Source organism: Gasterosteus aculeatus, chromosome 15, assembly GCF_964276395.1.
Source record: "Gasterosteus aculeatus chromosome 15, fGasAcu3.hap1.1, whole genome shotgun sequence".
Taxonomy (NCBI): domain Eukaryota; kingdom Metazoa; phylum Chordata; class Actinopteri; order Perciformes; family Gasterosteidae; genus Gasterosteus; species Gasterosteus aculeatus.
In genome coordinates, this window is record NC_135703.1 from 1,240,531 (window position 1) to 1,259,765 (window position 19,235).

General features: G+C 43.6%; 1 protein-coding gene and 1 long non-coding RNA gene across 2 annotated transcripts; one reads left to right on the plus strand and one right to left on the minus strand.

Annotated features, from left to right (window-relative positions):
- Window positions 1–1,495: 1,495 nt before the first annotated feature.
- On the minus strand, window positions 1,496–17,328 carry LOC120832854 (protein NLRC3-like). Its single transcript, XM_078089190.1, has 12 exons — window positions 17,190–17,328; window positions 10,977–11,067; window positions 10,556–10,842; window positions 10,036–10,071; window positions 8,020–9,820; window positions 7,751–7,924; window positions 6,723–6,896; window positions 5,949–6,122; window positions 5,063–5,236; window positions 3,044–3,090; window positions 2,533–2,899; window positions 1,496–2,487 (listed from the first exon to the last, which is right to left on the minus strand). The coding sequence occupies exons 3-12, from the start codon at window positions 10,824–10,826 to the stop codon at window positions 2,232–2,234; spliced, it is 3,474 nt and encodes a 1,157-aa protein (XP_077945316.1). The 5' UTR covers window positions 10,827–10,842; window positions 10,977–11,067; window positions 17,190–17,328; the 3' UTR covers window positions 1,496–2,231.
- Window positions 15,254–16,618, plus strand: LOC144388381 (uncharacterized). The gene is made up of 2 exons (XR_013452725.1): window positions 15,254–15,359; window positions 15,968–16,618. It is a non-coding gene; the product is annotated as an uncharacterized LOC144388381 (long non-coding RNA).
- Window positions 17,329–19,235: the final 1,907 nt, after the last annotated feature.

Below are 19,235 nucleotides of genomic sequence, written 5' to 3' on the forward strand. Positions count from 1 at the left end.
ACATACGTTTTTCACAGCCGGGGACTTTTCCCAAAGAACTGGAAAGAAGTTTCACTTCTTGCAGGAGACGTCGAGAGGAGGACGGGGGGGGGGGAATAATTGATTTCGTTAAGCAGCTCATCAAGCAATTACCCCCCAACAGCCCCCCAACCCCCCGCGGGCAGCGTGTAGCCGGCGGGCCAGAATCGGGAAATGAATGAAAGGTAAAGTTGAATGTTGAGGCCAATTAAAGTAAGATTAGAGGGAGATGGAAATAAATGGGGACGAGGCAGGAGAGGTGGAGGTGTGTGTGTGTGTGTGGGGGGGGTCCGCTCGGGGCCCTGTTGCTCCTCTATCGGGGGAAAGAGTTACCCATGAGGAGCTGTGATGGAGGGGGGGGGGGGGGGGCAGGGTGCGTGTCACTGGATAACCGAGAGGATTACGGGGACGTTAATTGGGATCCAGGACAAAAGGCCGTGAGCCTGGATTTCCTCGCCGCGGCTCTCGAATGAAAGATTCTTTCTTTTAGCTCCTTTTTCTTGTCCTTCCATTCGTTTTTAAGGGGAATTACTGAATTGTACTAATTGATTGTGAATGAGGCCTATAGACACTCGTCTGTAGCTCAGTCCGAAGCGAGATGCGACCCCATTACGATCTGCACTGAGAGGAAACAACAACGAAACCCCCAAAAACGGCTTTAACGTCGAGCGTGACAGGTTCTTCGTTGCCCTGGAAACAGCAAAAAAAACATCTCCCCATAAGAGTGGGTGGATTATGAGCCGACGGCCCCCGGGGGCCCAGAGATCTCTCCTACACAGGAACAAGACACACACTTTACACTAGTTTGGACTGTGTGGTTTTGTGTGTCTTTGTCCTCGTGTTATTTGTATGTATTATATATATATGGTCACGTTGTGTCTCTTTCATGATGCTTTGCTCCCCCTTATAGTCGCCGTGTGTCTCTTCAAACATTTAGCACTTTATGGGGGTCTGAAACTCATCCTTTAGTCCAGGGATTCTTAACCGTAGGGCCGCGAGCGCCACCTAGAGGCCGAAAGAGACATTTTATATTATTTACAGCATGTAAGTTATTGCATTTACTTTGCAATCTTATACGTATCATTTAAGATGAAGCCCAGGAGGCCACATGCTCGTGAAGACGACGTGTCCGAGCGCCGAGGAGTTTGTTCCTCTTTGCATCTTGTGGTTGTGAAGTGAAGAGGAAGCGTTTTGGTGAGAATGTGCAGGTCTGAGCCTTTAGTGGCGATCAGATCAGGTGAGAACTCAGCATGCTGGACGTTACGGCGGGGGGGGGGGGCGGTAGCATGATGCTAACATGGCGCTAGCTAGCATTGCACTAGTAATAACAGCACCTAACTGCTGACAAGTGGCTAAAGCAGCGAGAGTCAAATGGGTCATGTCTTTAGCTTGCTAGCTATGGCTAGTCTTTGCTTTACGACTTGTGCACAGGCAGATATCGTAGATGTAGATTCAAGTACTTACAATCACACTGCACTGGTGTTATTGTGTCTTTATTATATTCTCACTGTGATACATGTTGGGAATATGAATCATATTTACTGGTTTAATCCCATCGGTGACGTCCCCCTGCTGGCCGGGACCAGTCACTGCACCACATGTTGTTTCCAATGAAAGTCATTTATTCACATTACAAACAATTATATTTCCGTTAACACAAAGTAATACGTGGAGGGACTAAACGTTGTACTATTACACTAACGGTAATAAAAACAAGTACCTGATATTATCTGTCGTTAAACCTTCTTCAGAGGTTTGCTGACGCGTCAAACAGTTCTTGTTCAGAACAAACCGGATTATGTGAAATTATATTTGATGTAACTGAACATTTTATAAGATTTGAAGTTAAAATTGTCTCAAAAAGAATTACGTTACGTTCATATCTTACTTATTTTTGTCATTACAAACAAGGACAAGTTATCATGCAGAGACATTAGTCTTATTTGGGGGGGACAGATGAGCTTTTTATAAAATGTCTTCTTGAACACTGTGACACATAAAGATTAAGATTAAACTCTAATTAGGACCAAACATCTAAATGATGATCTCCTGATTCATCCACAGAGCTCAGCAACATTCAAACACACCTCGCTGAGCTCCTTCAGACCACAAGTCCCAGAGAGCTGTGGACCCCCACAGTCCAGACCAGCTCAGGTACCCCTCACCTGCTCCACCTGCATCTACATGAAGCTACATCAGTTGCACAGACTGAACTATGTGGTGAGCAGAGAGGAAGGTTCTGCACCAGGAGGAGACTCTCCTTCCTGTAGAGAACACAGAGACACTGAGGAACCAGAACCGGACCAGAACATGAGCCCAAACCCAGGATAAAGAGGTTCAGTGAATGTGGTGCTGAAGGTGTGGAGGTGGATCAGTGTGTCAGAGGAGACTCTGAAGAAGGACAGAGAGCCAGCAGGACAGTCCACATACACTGCTACTCTACCAGAGGAGGAGGAGGAGGAGGAGGAGGTGGAGGAGAAGGAGGAGGAGGTGGAGGTGGAGGAGAAGGAGGAGGAGGTGGAGGAGGAGGAGGAGGTGGAGATGTGTGTTGCTGTCTTCTTGTGATAGACATAGTAACCTCTATTATAGCAGAGCAGACTCCAGGACTGATCATTGTATCCAAACACACAGTCATAACTGTATCTTTTCCTCTTGATTCCTCTGTAACTCACTGATATAATACCTCCTCCTCTCCACTCGACCTCCCAGTAACAGCGACCAGTCAGACCAGTTCTACACAGCAGCTGATAAGAGGAGTCAAATCTATCTGGATGATCAGGATATGACTGATCCTCCTCCACACGTGTCACCTTCCTGTTGTTGTCAGACAGTTTGAGGTGTTTGTTTACTGTGTTTGTGTCGATTGTGAGTTCACAGGAATCTGATGAGAGAACAAGACACAATACAGCTGCAGTTATTAATCATGTGTTCATCTACTGACACGTTGATGATGACGTCACAGAGGTGAATGAGTGATGTCACAGTGTGAAGATGGTTGAATCTTCATGAATCAAAGCACACTTACACTTCCTCAGACCTGGTCTCAGCCATCGGACTCCATCAGGCTCCACCCTGAAAGGAGGAGGGGGGTCAGAGCAGCATGGAGACGTGGACATTACATCACACACAGCTTTGTCCTTCATGTCCACATGGACCACCTCTTCTTCTTCTGATTGGCTGATGACCACAGCTCATCGTCTATTATCATCAGCATCATTCTGACCATCATCTTCATTTCACTCAGTTTCCTTCAGCAGTCAGTGAATCAAATGTTTAAACCTCATCAGGTGGTTTCTTTGTCCACTTGTGGTTCAGTAACAACAAACTGTGAACACGACATGTGACATGTGACCATATTCTGAAGTAGTTCTGTCTGACATGGAGCGACCCATTTTTCTAGACTAGCGTCTGAAGCTACGCAGCCTCCCGCAGCACCAGGCTGTGATTGGTCTGCTGACTACGTCCTTTACGGAGTCTCACGTCTCCGTTTTCACAGCCCAATACGGCCGTTATTAAAAGGAAGAACGTTTACGAGAGAACGGATCAGATTGAAGAGCTTTTGTGGGAAGAAATGTGTAAATATGAGCGCTTGTACAAGCCGCCATTGGCGGACTATGAGGACGCCGGATGGCCTCTGATTCATGGAGGGAGATCTCCACCAACGAGGGAACAAAGTTGTGGAGGAAAATACGGGACAAATGTGTCCGTGATGAAAAGCAGCAGTGTGGATGCACGGGGCAATAAAGTCTATGATAAATACATAAACCCACCAACGACTTCCACACACAAAGACGTGACTCTCCAGGTCGTCTTCAACAAAACACGTGACTCCACCTGTTGTTCTGGAGGTGAATCGCTCTGCAACACACGCAGGACTTTACAAACAAGGAAGTGAAACCATTGCGTCGACACGTAAAGACGCAGAAACACGCGGCGGCCTTAAGCAGCTGACGAGCAAGAAGCATTCTGGGTAAACTTAAGTGCGCGGCCTCAGCACCACACCTCCTCTCTCCAGGGAAGACTCGTTGTATCCAGAAAAACATTCTGAGAAGCATAATTGTGACGTTTGAACAAATTTAATAATCAATTTTTTACTAATTATTTTTAATTATTTTTTTTACATTTTTCATAGAGAGAATCCGCCCTGGTAGTGAAGACTATATTTTAAGGATGAAAAATATACTTTACCACACTGGGAAGATGCGAGGTGCAAGTAAAAAGGACCTATTGAAGATTTGATGTGACAGATGTGGGAGTCAATCTTTAGAGGGTTTTAGAGGGACACATTGGGGGGCAGGTACTAAAACTAAAACAAATGGGCCCCCATCACCAAAATGATTTATAAATGAAAAATAATAATACATCACGAATTAAATAAAAAACACAGAATATTTTCCTCTATATTCATATATTTATTTTTGGCAATAAACTAACTCAGATGGAATAAATGAATTAATATCAGGCAAAAACAGACGAAACTAACTAATATGTTAATAATAATCTCAAAACTTATCAAAACTCTGCTCTGAATAAATTAAAGGAGCTTCACTGGAGCATCCTCGTTGGTGTCATCTCTTGGAAGATGTTTACGCTTTTACAGTTGAAGCATAAGCAGCATTACACCAATAATATACCGCAAAATACATCACAAGACCGTCATGTAGCTCAACTTAAGACTTACCTTTCATTTAAATAATTGTATATTAAACAAAACTAGTGAACTTGTCAAATTTGTAGAACAGTAAAACTGCCTTTAAATTCTCTGACTGTCCTTGTGGTTAATTTATCACTAAACAACGTCGGGGGATTCTGCGGAACACCGTCATTACTTGCGCGTCTGATACTAAGCGGAGGAGGGAGGGGCGGGGCTTGTGAGCGGGTCATCCTGCTTCTGTCTGTATTGATGGTCTCATCTGGGACACATGAATCTCTGGTAGTTTGAGGACAGCTTGGTGTGTCAGGGTCGTATTAACCAGGCTGACAGTGTGACAGAGAACATTTTTACAGCTCTACCTCCTCTACCAGACTGATGTTCTGTTCATACCTGAGAGTGTTCAGTCTCCAGTGTGCACTCTTCAGTCCAGCAGACAGCAGCTTCACTCCTGAGTCTCCTGGATGATTGTAGCTCAGGTCCAGCTCTCTCAGATGGGAGGGGTTGGAGCTCAGAGCTGAGGCCAGAGAAGTACAGCCTTCCTCTGTGATCAGACAGCCTGACAGCCTGCAGACACACAACACAACACACATGTCACATGATACAAGGAAGCGATGAGGGCTGGAAGGTCACTGCAGTACTGAGATTCTGTCGGCTACTGAAGGGTCACATTACCATTGTTACTGATTGGTTTCCAGTCACAACCAAACACCCATAATATGTCTATCAGCAATCCGATAACATTACTGATAGCTATGATTGATCTCCCATATTTCTATTTTTAACATTGTGACACCCACCATGTGTTTACACATGTGTTCATGTGTTTGTTTTCATTGACAAACAATATAATTTAAAGTGAACAGTATATTTTATAGGAATGTGATAACTATTAGGAAGTTTGTATAAAATGTACATTCCACCCTGCAGCTAGCAGGGGGCAGGGTGGTGCTCTATTTTGCTGTAGACAGCTTTAGCTTTACGGAAGTGAAATCATATACGACCACAACGTCGCAAGTGACGTTTCCAAATTCTGCGGAGCGACCAGACGTGCAAGAGCTGTGTGTCATTTGTGTGTCCTGTTTACAGAGCCATATCATCTGCCTATTTAGTACCAATACTGGTACCTGTAACAATTATATTGAAAATAATCTCTACAACACGTTTATGGAACTATTTTGAAAATACATACTTGATTCAAATCATGCAAGCAGGAAGAATCTTATAAAGGTCAGAAATGTACATTTGAAGTAAATAAAGCCATTATCTGAATCCTAACCTGAGAGTCTCCAGCTGACAGTGTGGACTCTCCAGTCCAGCAGACAGCAGCTTCACTCCTGAATCCTGCAGGTCGTTGTTACTCAGATCCAGCTCTCTCAGACTAGAGGACTGGGAGCTGAGGACTGAGGACAGAGATCCACAGCTTCTCTCTAAGAGGTTGCAGACACTCAGTCTGAAGAGACAACAATCAACAAGAGGAAAAATAACATTGGTGTTAAATGAATACTTGATCAAACACAATCAGTAAGAACAAAGAAAAAATAGCTCTCCGAGGTCAGTTCCCACTCCAGACTCAACCCTGCCCTGTGCACCTTTTGTGTGTACGTGTGTGTCTGAATAAACCCATTTTTTCTGAGAAAAACCTCCCCTGTGGCCCCTGTGTGCTGCAATTGGGTCCACGTCCATTTACCTCACCACAACAAAATAAGAGTAACAACAGGATGAACCTGTGATGTTTTATTGTGAAAGAACATTGTGTTTCAGACACTTTTTTTAACTATTGTGTAATAAGTTTGTCTTGTCTACGAGGTTCTTGTGATGTCATGAAAACACAAACATGAATTCACATAAAGGGCTTTTAGTCCAGTCTCTGAGATAAGTTCCTCTGGTTCCATAGTTTGGGTTTATTTTCTGATGAAAAATATGTTCATGAAATCTGAAATCTTGATGAACCAATTCATAGATTGAGGAAGATAAATCCTTTTTTCACTGCATGGAGCTGATAGTTTAGAGACACATTTTAATCACTGAAGACAAACTAACTTAATCTGACCTGAGAGTCTCCAGGTGACAGTGTGGACTCTCCAGTCCAGGAGACAGCAGCTTCACTCCTGAATCCTGCAGGTCGTTGTTACTCAGGTCCAGATCTCTCAGACTAGAGGACTGGGAGCTGAGGACTGAGGACAGAGCTTCACAATTTTTCTCTGAGAGGTTACAGCCACTCAGTCTGAGGAGACAACAATCAACAAGAGGAAAAATAACATTGGTGTTAAATGAATACTTGATCAAACACAATCAGTAAGAACAAAGAAAAAATAGCTCAGTGAAAGTATTTATGATTTATTTTGTTCTACTTTAAACAGGAGGAACAAATCAGTCATTTGTGCTCTACTGTTTACAGGAAGTACTGTAGTACCAATATCACAATGAGGCAGGGATATTTATTGCTGTTTTTTAGAGCTAAATACAAAGATAGACTTCTCTATCATCTATCTGACTTGTTTTAAAGAAAGATACAGACAGCACAAAGGGAGTGTATATGAGAAATGAATCTTCATCTTCTGGTTTCATGTTTTTTACGTTCTAAATTCTAGATATAAACAACCATCAAACTCTCAGCAGATCGTCATTGTAGAGACACATTAAAGTCTTCAGTCTCTTTCCCACTTCTGCTTTTCTCCTTTTCATTCATTGATTATATCAAACATCACATCACAAATCCTAAATAAGAACAACAGGATGAACATGTGATGTTTTATTGTGAAAGAACATTGTGTTTCAGACACTGTATTTTTTAACTATTGTGTAATAAGTTTGTCTTGTCTACAAGGTTCTTGTGATGTGATGGAAACACAAACATGAATTCACAAAAAGGGCTTTTAGTCCACAGTCTAGTCTCTGAGATTAGTTCCTCTGGTTCCATAGTTTGGGTTTATTTTCTGATGAAAAATATGTTCATGAAATCTGAAATCTTGATGAACCAATTCATAGATTGAGGAAGATAAATCCTTTTTTCACTGCATGGAGCTGATAGTTTAGAGACACATTTCAATCACTGAAGACAAACTAACTTAATCTGACCTGAGAGTTTCCAGGTGACAGTGTGGACTCTCCAGTCCAGGAGACAGCGGCTTCACTCCTGAATCCTGCAGGTCGTTGTTACTCAGATCCAGATCTCTTAGACTAGAGGACTGGGAGCTGAGGACTGAGGACAGAGCTTCACAGTTTCTCTTTGAGAGGTTACAGCCACTCAGTCTGAAGAGATAAGGATGAAGAAAATATGAACAATGAGTAGAAAAGATGGCAGCATGTTTAAGTCATGATGTATGAATCTGACTCTCTGTACTTACAGAGCTTTGTTGGAGGCTTTGACCACTGGCAGCAGCCTCAGAAGAGCCTCCTCTGAAGCAGAGTATTTCTTCAGGTCAAAGACCTCCAGATCTTCCTTTGATGACAGTAAGATGAAGACCAGAGCTGACCACTGAGCAGGAGACATTTCCTCTGCGGAGACACGTCCTGATTTAAGGGACTGTTGGATCTCCTCCACTAGAGAACCATCATTCAGTTCATTCAGACAGTGGAACAGATTGATGCTTTTCTCTGGAGACACATTCTGAGTGATCTTCTTCTTGATGTACTTGGCTGTCTCCTGATTGGTTTGCAAGCTACTTCCTGTCTGTGTCAGCAGACCTCGTAGGAGAGTCTGATTGGTCTCCAGGGAAAGACCCAGGAGGAAGCGGAGGAACAAGTCCAGGTGTCCAATAGGACTCTGTAAGGCCTCGTCCACAGCACTCTGGTAGAGACGCATTGGTTTAGGTTTATTTCTAAATGCTTTAGACACCAGAGAGGTTGTTTGTTCTTCTGACAGCAGATTGACACCAGAGCTGATGAACGTCAGATGGACATGAAGAGCAGCCAGAAACTCCTGAACACTCAGATGGACGAAGCAGAACACCGGGTTCTTGTACAGTCCTTTCTCCTTTCTAAAGATCTGAGTGAACACTCCTGAGTACACTGAGGCTGCTCTGATATCGATGCCACACTCTGTCAGGTCGGATTCATAGAAGATCAGGTTGCCTTTCTGCAGCTGATCAAAGGCCAGTTTTCCCAGAGACTCGATCATCTTCCTGCTCTCTGGACTCCAGTGTGGATCCGTCTCAGCTCCTCCATCGTACTTGTCCTTCTTCTTTATGGACTGAACCACCAGGAAGTGGATGTACATCTCAGTCAGGGTCTTGGGCAGCTCTCCTCCCTCTCTGGTCTTCATCACCTCCTCCAGAACTCCAGCAGTGATCCAGCAGAAGACTGGGATGTGGCACATGATGTGGAGGCTTCGTGAGGTCTTGATGTGGGAGATGATCCTGCTGGCCTGCTCCTCATCTCTGAACCTCTTCCTGAAGTACTCCTCCTTCTGGGGGTCGGTGAACCCTCTGACCTCTGTCACCATGCCAACGCACTCAGGAGGGATCTGATTGGCTGCTGCAGGTCGTGTGGTGATCCAGAGGCGAGCAGAGGGAAGCAGCTTCCCCCTGATGAGGTTTGTGAGGAGCACATCCACTGAGGAGATCTCTGTGACATCAGTCAGGATCTCATTGTTGTGGAAGTCCAGAGGAAGTCGACACTCATCCAGACCGTCAAAGATGAACACAACCTGGAACTTCTCAAACCTGCAGATCCCTGCTGCTCTGGTTTCACTGAAGAAGTGATGAACAAGTCCGACCAAGCTGAACTTCTTCTCTCTCTGCACATTCAGCTCCCTGAAGGTGAATGGAAATGTGAACTCTATGTCCTGGTGGTCTTTGTCTTCAGCCCAGTCCAGAGTGAACTTCTGTGTTAAGACTGTTTTCCCAATGCCAGCCACTCCCTTAGTCATCACTGTTCTGGGTGGTTTCTTCTTTCCAGCTGAGGCTTTGAAGAGGTCTTCTTGTCTGATGGTTGTTTCTGTTCTGGCTGGTTTCCAGGATGCTGTTTCAATCTGTCTGACCTCATGTTCTTGATTGACCTCTGCAGTCGCTCCCTCTGTGATGTAGAGCTCTGTGTAGATCTCATTCAGAAGGGTTGTGTTTCCGGCTTCAGCGATCCCCTCAAACACACACTGGAACTTCTCCTTCAGGTTGGATTTGAGTTCACGCTGACAGTCTGCGATAATCTCTGAATTAACAAAAGAAAGAGATGACACAAACACGATAGTGCTTTAATTCAATGGCATATTATTTTTAATTGTATATTATTCCCTTGGATTAAGCTATTGTTGTATTTCTCTGCATGCCTCTCTGAAGCTTCCCAGAATACTGACAGTGAGAACTTCACAATGGAAATAATAGAAGTGTGCAGTATTTAGACGGTTGTACATAAAGTCTCTTCACCTTGACCTCTATCTCTTCCCACAGGATTCGGTTCGCCTGAAACAAGATGTTTTCTGTGATTACCTTGTGCATTTGTAGTGTGATAATAGCTGGTATTTACAATCTGTGTTCAAATTCAAACCTACACTCTTCATGTGGAATAGTTCCTCTTATTGAGTGAACACCAATTATGGGACTCGATTTATAGTTTGGTTTTTGATCCCTCCTTCCAGGGTGGTGCCCCGTTATTAATAACATTTATTAAGAATGGGATTGACATTAATAATTTCATTAATGTCAGTCATTTAGTGCTCATACTTGCATGTGACCAAACAACTTCTAATTGTGAGATTCACAACATTACAAAGCCGACAGAGAGCAGACAATCCGTGAATGAAACGGCACATGAAGCACATCCATCAGAGGGGGAGGAGCTTCAGAAGAGCCCCGCCCTCCAGGGATGAGGAGGATTTATGAAGCACATTCCTCATTTTTACTTCTGCTGTATCTTTATTATACGCATCTGATATCAACAACTTACCTGTCGGGAGAATTTGAGCTAATTGGTCAAGCAGGTCCATCCTTGGAATCTTTTCCAAAACCTTCATGGCCACATGAACCGACTCTGTGCCGTAGCGCCGAACCATCAGGTCCACTGTTTTCCTCCTGTCTGCATTCTCCAGGTCACAGGATGGGAGTTTTCGAAGGCCTTCCAGGCTTGACTGGTTCTCCAGGTACCACTTGAAGTCTTTGAACTCGTCCTCCTTGAGATCCTTTAAAATGTAGATGAGGTCCTCCTTGACTTTCTCCATCTGTCCTTTTTAAAGACTAAATATCAACCGTAGAGAACAATCACTGCTCTGCACTTAAACAACAAACAGCAACATGTTTTAAAGATGGAGTTACATCAGTTCATTAGTTTTGATCCACAATGAAATAGAATTCTTCTCCCTCCTTCCAAGCACCTCTGATGAAGTCAGCGTCCTCTTTGTGGAAACTTGTTGGATGAATCTGCTAATATTGGGGAAGAGCGAAGGTGGTTCACAGCTTCACCTGCAACAACAGAAATGCCGTGTCATTTGCATTCAAACTAAATCAATTCATAATCAAATAATCGTAATGGAGGAAGTTGATGGAGCCAAATCCAGGCCAAAGGTTTTGTTCTTTTGAAAAAGAAAATTGAACCTGAAAGTTTGAGTTTTGGTCAGGAACATCGAATACACAAAAAGAAAATACATGTTTTCAAAATGAAAATAACTGAATGAACAGAGTTTTTCAATTATATCATTTTGATTCAGTTCTTGAACGGTTTTGAATGAGAAATATATTTTCATTCTTCTCTTATATATTTTTGGGTATTTGGGTTTTTATATTCATATTTATATATTTTTTGGGTATTTGGGTTTTTATATTCATATCTATATCATACATTGTATTTATATTTTCAGATTCAAATCTTACATTTGGAAGTGTCAATTATTTTACACATTGTGTAGTTTCTTTTAGTTTCAGACTTTTGGCCCTGATATGTCTTGGGGGGCGGGGCATCAACAGAGGGGCGGGTCAACATGAGTGACAGCTTATCAAAGGCTGAAAACGTTCCTCAGCCGCATTGCGTGAAATTAATGTCTGTGTATGTCACCAATGTAATGTTTGTACACCGTTTTATCACATGTTCTCACATCCCATAGTCTGGGTCCTGTACCTAACGTATGTTAGTCTTGCTAATCTGACGTAACGGCGCAGTTTAAAAGCAGTAAAACCCAGTTTATGCTTCTGCGTTTTCAGAGCGACGCAGACGCAAGCCCCCCCTTGCGTGTCTTTTCACACCTCCTCGCGTCCTTGCGTGTGTCGAGACATTTTTCTACGCAAGCCTCCCGCAGCGCACCAGGCTGCCATTGGTCCGCTGACTACGTCCTTTACGGAGTCTCACGTTTCCACTTTCACGGCCCGATGCCGCCATTATTAAAACGAAGAACGTTTGCGAGAGAACGGAGCAGATTGAAGAACTTTTCTCGGAGGAAATGCGTAAATATACAACTTCTACGTAAATATACAGCGTAAATATACCGCTTCTACAACCCGCCAATGGCGGGTTTAGAAGCGGGTTGGATTCACGGAGGGAGATCGCCGCAAACGCCGGTTTGCCGGTCGAGAGGAACAAAGTTGTGGAGGAAAATACGGGACAAATGTGTCCGCGATGAAAAGCAGCAGTGTGGATGCACGAGGCAATAAAGTCTATGATGATCAAATAAACAAATAGACGTGACTCTATCGCTAACAGTCAGCCTGAAAACAACACACGAACTGACCAAAGACGACTTTCACCCCGAGCAGTAACGTCTATGGAGACAAAGAGATGTTTGTGTAGAAGGACAGGCGTATGTAGCACCTCTCCACTGCGAGAAAAGTGAGATTTTCGTCCCCGTAAACGCCCGGAAATCTCCGACATCTTCCGATGTCGTGAAATCTTCCGACCGTGTCCGACAATTTGCAACCCGCGCACGTCGCGTTTGTCTGTGCCACAAATTGTCGGAAACGAACCATGACGTAGGCGGAGAGCTGGCGGAGGTGCGAATGGCCCGAATTAACATAAGAATGCAGCGAAACCGCGGGCTTGAATATCCTCACTCCTTATTGGATGAAACCACAACTTACTAACAAACAAAATCACTCGTGATTGGCAGATCTGTCGCTATTGGTCACCCGCCTCATTTTATTTATATATATTTATATTATGCTGTATATTCATTTCATGGTTATCCTATGTAGGCTACTACACTATTATTAGGACATCAATTAAAATGAACATTTGCCACATGTTTATGCAAAGAAAGAGCTTTATTAACAACACACAAACAACAACTATATACAAAGTGAGGATCTGCCCACACTTGGGTAACGGCGGTTTAAAAAACCCCGCCAACAACGCCGTCCCCTCCGTCCGACGTGAGCTCCACGGTGGCGGATTTCCAGAGTTCCACCTCGTCATCAGCCAGCGCACTTTGTCTCGATTCCAGCAGCTGTAAAAACAACAATGAATCAGTACTGTGCGATGTGTACGGACACAACACATCGATCAATGCACCTGAAACAAGTCAGCAAATAAACTCTGACCATCTTTGTTCTCGCTCGACTCCGCGCTGAATCCTTCGCAGCTTCCGCCCGTAATGAGTGTTCCGGCTGAACCTGAAGCTCCTGCGTCCCGTCTCACAATACGTCTCACAGGCGGCTGGAAAACAATTAAATGAGTGTGATATGAATACAAAAAAATCAAACGCAAGTCACAGTAACATTTAACAAGGAATGAGAAACAGTGTCACTTACACACAATGACGTCGTCTAAATCTGGACTTTTCCCGGAGCAAATGCGAGGTCACCGCCTCATTATGAGGCGAGATTAGTCTGTGAAAACAAAATGTACAGTTATGATCGGTATCTATACGTATATATTCCCTTATACCGCAGAATGAAAGCATCTTTAAATCTTACCCTTGCTCCGGTTCGTAGCGAGTTGTGAAAACGGCGCACCGCTTAAATAAAGCTGTTTCTGCTCACTTGTAAGGCTACTAGGCTACTCTTAGCTTAGCTTGAGGCTACGCTACTCTTAGCTTAGCTTGCAGTCATCGAACGTATTCTTACCGCTATTGTGGGATTGTGCGCCCGTCTCCTCTTCTTTGAGTCGGTTCCTCTCCTCCATGGACAGAACGCTCCAGTGGAGCGAACCGCTCTTAGATATCGGCAGTTTGTTGTTGGAGTGACGAGACGATCCACTGAGAGCTTTCAGCAGCTTCTTCTCGTCTGTCTGCGGACTGGCCGAAAGTTGGTGACCGCGGAGAGGAGTTGAAGGCGAGTTGAACGCGAGACGTCGTCCAGCCATTATTCACGAAGCAGCAAAAACCAAACATATTCTTCTGAATATAGTAACACGCTCGTCTTGCAAGTACTGCTGTCTGAGTCATGCCTATGGCCTCACATGTGATTGGACGAGGAGTCTAAGGGTCCTCCAATCACATACGAGGTTATTGTTATAGGGAAGGACCAGTATTTTAGGAAGACAAATGGTTGGGACTTTGAAACAGCTGATATGCTTTATGTAAAGCAGTGTTTTGGTGTCAGCAGAACGACTTTCCCTAGAAAACTGTACAGTGGTGCCTCTTTCTCCATTCCACCAGACACTCTGGAGTCTGACAGACATGCAATGTTGACAATGTATCATCAGATGTACCCTTGTGTCACTAAGGTTGAATGTTTTGCCATGACATGTAAACGGGTAACATATATGAATGTAACTTACTCAATCGATAGATGCAGAGCAGAAAGGTCAGCATATGTTAATGCTAAGTGGTGTGGAAACACTAACAGTTTTGAGGAACCCGTCCTTGACCCTCTAGCAGAACTACGACCAGCCATTATAATGCAGTTTATAGTTGTTAATGTTGTGTCAAAGGGTACGGCATTTAAACATGTTCTTGCACAAGTTTCCTGGCTTCATCTCCACCCGGACAGACATTTTTATGGAAAGCCAATAGAAGTTTGAGGCTTGCAGGGAACAGACACGTCATACCCAGCATCATTTCTGCCAGTTGAGCGCATTGCTAGAAGATGTGTGGTTAATACATCCTCTGTGCATTTAAGAAGACCAAAGAAAAGGTCACTGTAGTCCTGCCACTATGCACTGTAGTTGAGCTCTAGGAGACTGTGATCCCTGCAGACCCCTCATGCTGATTCAAATGCAGTTTGCATGGAATGCTCATTTTTTATATAAATAAAAATTCTCCTTTTTGGGGAACAAAAGACCATTTGTTTCCACTGGGTTTGATCACCCCCAGTGAGCACAAGACGTAATTTCAACGTTGAAATATGGTTGAAATCGGGTTGAAATGAGGTCTGAACGTCTAAGACCTCATTTCAACGTCTTTTCAATCGTCTAAAAATGTGATGAAACATCAACGTGCCAGAAAACGTCAATTTGTTGATAAATGTGTCATGTTGTAACGTAGTTGAACATAGACGAGATTAACGTTAAGATTTTCCTAATAATGAATGAACTGGTCGGCGAAATTTGGTCTACGCGAAGACGTGATTTCAACGTATTTAATATTTCACTTAAAACGTCATAATTATGAAACTACGGACTGCGTGCTGTTAATAAGATGCGTTTAAGACATAATAATGCGGGCAGGTTCAAACATTACTTGTAAACACGTGACTCCGCTCACATCTGTAACGCGCATGCGCGAGTTCTTAGACGCCTGCAGAGCTCCGAGCGGACGAGGCGAAGTTACGGCAGCAGAGCGACATGAACGGGCTGATAGAACCACGACTACCGGCTCCACTACTCTGTAAGTACGGGAGTGTTTGGATGAAGCACACATGGAACTATAACCGGGTGTTTTACTTGTGCTGCCCACCCGATACGGGAAAGACGGTCCTTTTTGTTAAGCTAGTTAGCGTTAGCGCAGGTAGTTTGCTAGTTAGCATGCTAGCTTGGAGCGTGCTAGCGTGCAGCATGATGACCTGGACCAAAAGTAAACATTCCAGACATTTTTGTGTGTGTTTGGTGTTGCTAATGCGTTAGATTGTTGCTTTACCCATAAATATTATTGCATTTCACATTGAAAATACGTTTTAAAGCAATGGTGGCTAAGTTGCATTGCAAGGGTGAAGGGCTGTTCAACAAGTTGTGCTCTGTAAACAAGAGGCCGAAACATTGTAAGTTACTGCTGCTTAAAGCATGATACTGTGTAATATACCTGGAAATGTTACTCCAGAAATACCATAAGTTGCAGATGAATTGTTATCTTGTTTATAATGTAATAAGTAAACAATCTATAATTTAGGGTTCTAACACACCTGCTGCTGTTATCATTATTAGTTTATTACTGTCATCATAAACCCAAATGACCAACTTTGCCTTTTCCTTGAAGTCTTGTGCTTTCCCTCCTCACAGGTTTCTGTGGGTGGTGGTTGCATCTGACGGAGGTTACATCTGATGGAGGTTGTGCCTGCAGTGGTCCTGCCTTACACCTGCCTTACTACTCTCAATATTAGAATAATTTCTGTTTAAGGATTTGAAAGCACTGTACATCTTTAAGTTGTTCATACTCTACACACCTTCTTCTCTGCTGTTTTCCCCTCAGGTTTTTCCCGTTTGAAGGTTTTTTACATTTTGGGGGTTTGGGACAGGATGTTGCATGTTTACAGATTGCAAAGCTGAACAAAATAAAATGATTTGAATTGAATAAACACGTTGACCAGAGGAATCTGCAATTGAGGGCTGTTCTCTGCACTCTGACTCCCTTTACACAAAGAACCCTCAAGTGAGGATGAGGGAGACGCAGCTGATTTCAGGTATACTATCCCAACTCAAGTGACTCACCGCCACATCTTGTTACAGAATCTGAAAATTCAAGTTCCAATGATCCAGAAAAATGGGCTAGAAACACAGAATTCTAAACTAACCTGTCCATGTTTTTTCTGCACTTTTAATTCCATAGTTTATTTTCCTGAAATATATATTTTATTTTTGTATTGTTTTTAATTAGGAAAAGTGTTGTTATATGTATAGTGTTATATTTATAATAAATGCAAATTAATAAAATAATGTGTTTGTCCTTGTTAAGGGATGTTAACATGACAACTGTGTAACTTGTAAGTTTCCAGCGAGCAATTTATCCGTTGAAACAACGTTTAAAAGACGTCTATGGCCCGACGTTGAAAAGAGGTTGCAAATTGGTTCAAAAGTGAAAGTTGTTTCAGCGTCTATTCATAGACGTTGAAAAAGACGTTTGCGTTTAGACCACATTTCAACCAGCGAGCATTTCAACGTTGAAAAGACGTTTAAAAGATGTTTATGGCCGGACGTTGAAAAGACGTTGCAAATTGGTTTAAAAGTGAAAGTTGTTTCAACGTCTATTCGTAGACGTTGATTTATAATATCTGTGGTAAACTTACAAATGTGGACGTAGTTTCTTTTAAAACTTCCAAAATAATGATATAGCACACAAGAGAATAAGAAATATTACCGTATAAAAAATCACGTTGAAATGTGGTCTAAACATAGCAGCTCCTCTCTGCCTGCTCACACAGGCGCCATCTTGTTTACCAGCTTTAAACAATCACACGTTCACGACCATCAACGATGTCATTCCACCAATCACAGCTGCACTTACTGAGCTTGTAGACATGAACTTCCTCAGTGAGCAGCTCTCTTCTGTCCTCAGCAGGTCCGTGTAGAAAAGGAGCTCCGTGCTTCACTTCAGCTTTCACCAGACGGAGTGAAGTGACGCTTGTTAGAGCTTCTTATCTTTTATCAGAGAGGGTGCGTCCTCACGCCACCGTCAAATTCCAAAGTCTGACTAGTTGACTGAGTGTCAGTCTGAGCTGCGTTCATGGGGTCAAAGGTCACCGTAAACAGAATCCTCCTCACCAAGGACCAAAACCAGCATCTGTGGAACGATCCTTTCACCTTGTAAAGAGCTGCTATGACAACAGACTGGATGCTGTTGTTGGACCAGATGGTTTAGAGCAGGTTTTTTTTAACCTTTTTGACCTCTGGGCCCAACTTTTTATGTACAAAGTGGCCCGTTCAGCATGCTTTTGTCTTCTGGTATTTTTGAGACGAGGACGTAGCTCACGTCCTTCTTCCCTCGGCCACCAGGAGGCGACAACTCATCATTCTGAACTCGTGGGACTCAAAGTGAGACTCTGGAGGGACTAATGGGAGCAGCGGGGCGAAAAAGAACAACACCTGTGGGACATTATGTTTGGGTCCATCAGACGACAGCAGGTTGCTCCTCAGACTCCTCAGGAGCTCACTGATGCCCTCAGACGGGTCTGGGAGGAGATCCAACAAGACGCCATCCGTTGTCTCCTTAGGAGCAGACAAGCACGTGGGGGCCACAAGATATTAACAAGCATTTTGAGTTGCAGTAATTTTGTGTTCTTCATTAGGTCACATTGTATAGTACGCAAGCAGGCTTCTTCACCAGCTGTTCTTACCCACAATCCTTTGCACGGCAGATATATGAGTCAGAGGGTTCAAGCTGCCATGTGATGAGGAAGTAGTATGAATGTAGTACGAGTTGAATACTGCGTGTAACAAGTACTTTGTACAGCTGCAGTTTGTCATGAAGGTAAATGGTTGAACACGCAGCGTCACACTGATACGTGGGTGAGTTGTTCCGCCCCAACAGGTTCAACCAGATCATCCAAGAGGAGTGAAGAATAAAAACACTCTCAGCTCAGACTCGCTTGTCTTAGTGGATGTTTTCATTCAACATAAACTCTTCACAACATTTGTTACAAAGGTTTCTGCTCCATCACGTGTTCCCTACTAGTCTACATGTAGAAGAAGACCAGGAGACAAAGAGGGGCGTGCACGGGTCCCCCGACTGGGCCGCGAGCGCCACCTAGAGGGCCACGAAAACCTTTCAATTTGTACCCGCGGGCCACAAGGGGCTGAAATATTTCAACTTTGTGCGAAAAATTCACCCGACGCTGTCTAGCGAAAGCCAATCAGCGTTGAGATGCTCTGCTCGTCATCACCTTCGTCCTGCTGCCAAAGCGTGAAAACACTTTATCAAACGGCAGCTCACCTGAGACACACACACACACACACACACACACACACACACACACACAGAGCTGAGACTGAACGCCGGTAACAGGTAACATCAGACCGCCTGAAGCAGCGCTGGAAGCCGCAGTCATCCAGACGCACTTCCTGGAGGAGTCGGTGACGTTCAAGGTGGTTATTTATTTCCATGGTGGACAGCGTAAATTATTATAACTGTCTTTATGGAGACAAGTAACAGATATAAGCCACGCCCCCTTCCAGGCGCGCATAAAGCGGGACGCGAATGAAGCGAGTAAAGGGGGCGAAAATCTGCTTGGCTTGTGATGGTGTGAACGCAGCATAACTAATATGCGCCCTAACTTTATCTTTACTATTTTAGAGCCCTCTTAACCCTAATTTCTTATTGATCTTTTTGAGAAATCCTGTTTTTCGATAACACTACCTTGTTTCGTACTTTGGAAAGGCTTTGGAGCTGCATGCTTTTTAAATGTTGACCCAGTTTGTATGAACTTTGACCTTTGTGTCTTCTCTTTAGCAATTCAGGGCAACCAGGGAAACACAAGAATCAAAGGGCCAACTAGGCTATGTATATATATATATATATATAAATGTCAGGATGTCACGCTTATAATATCACATT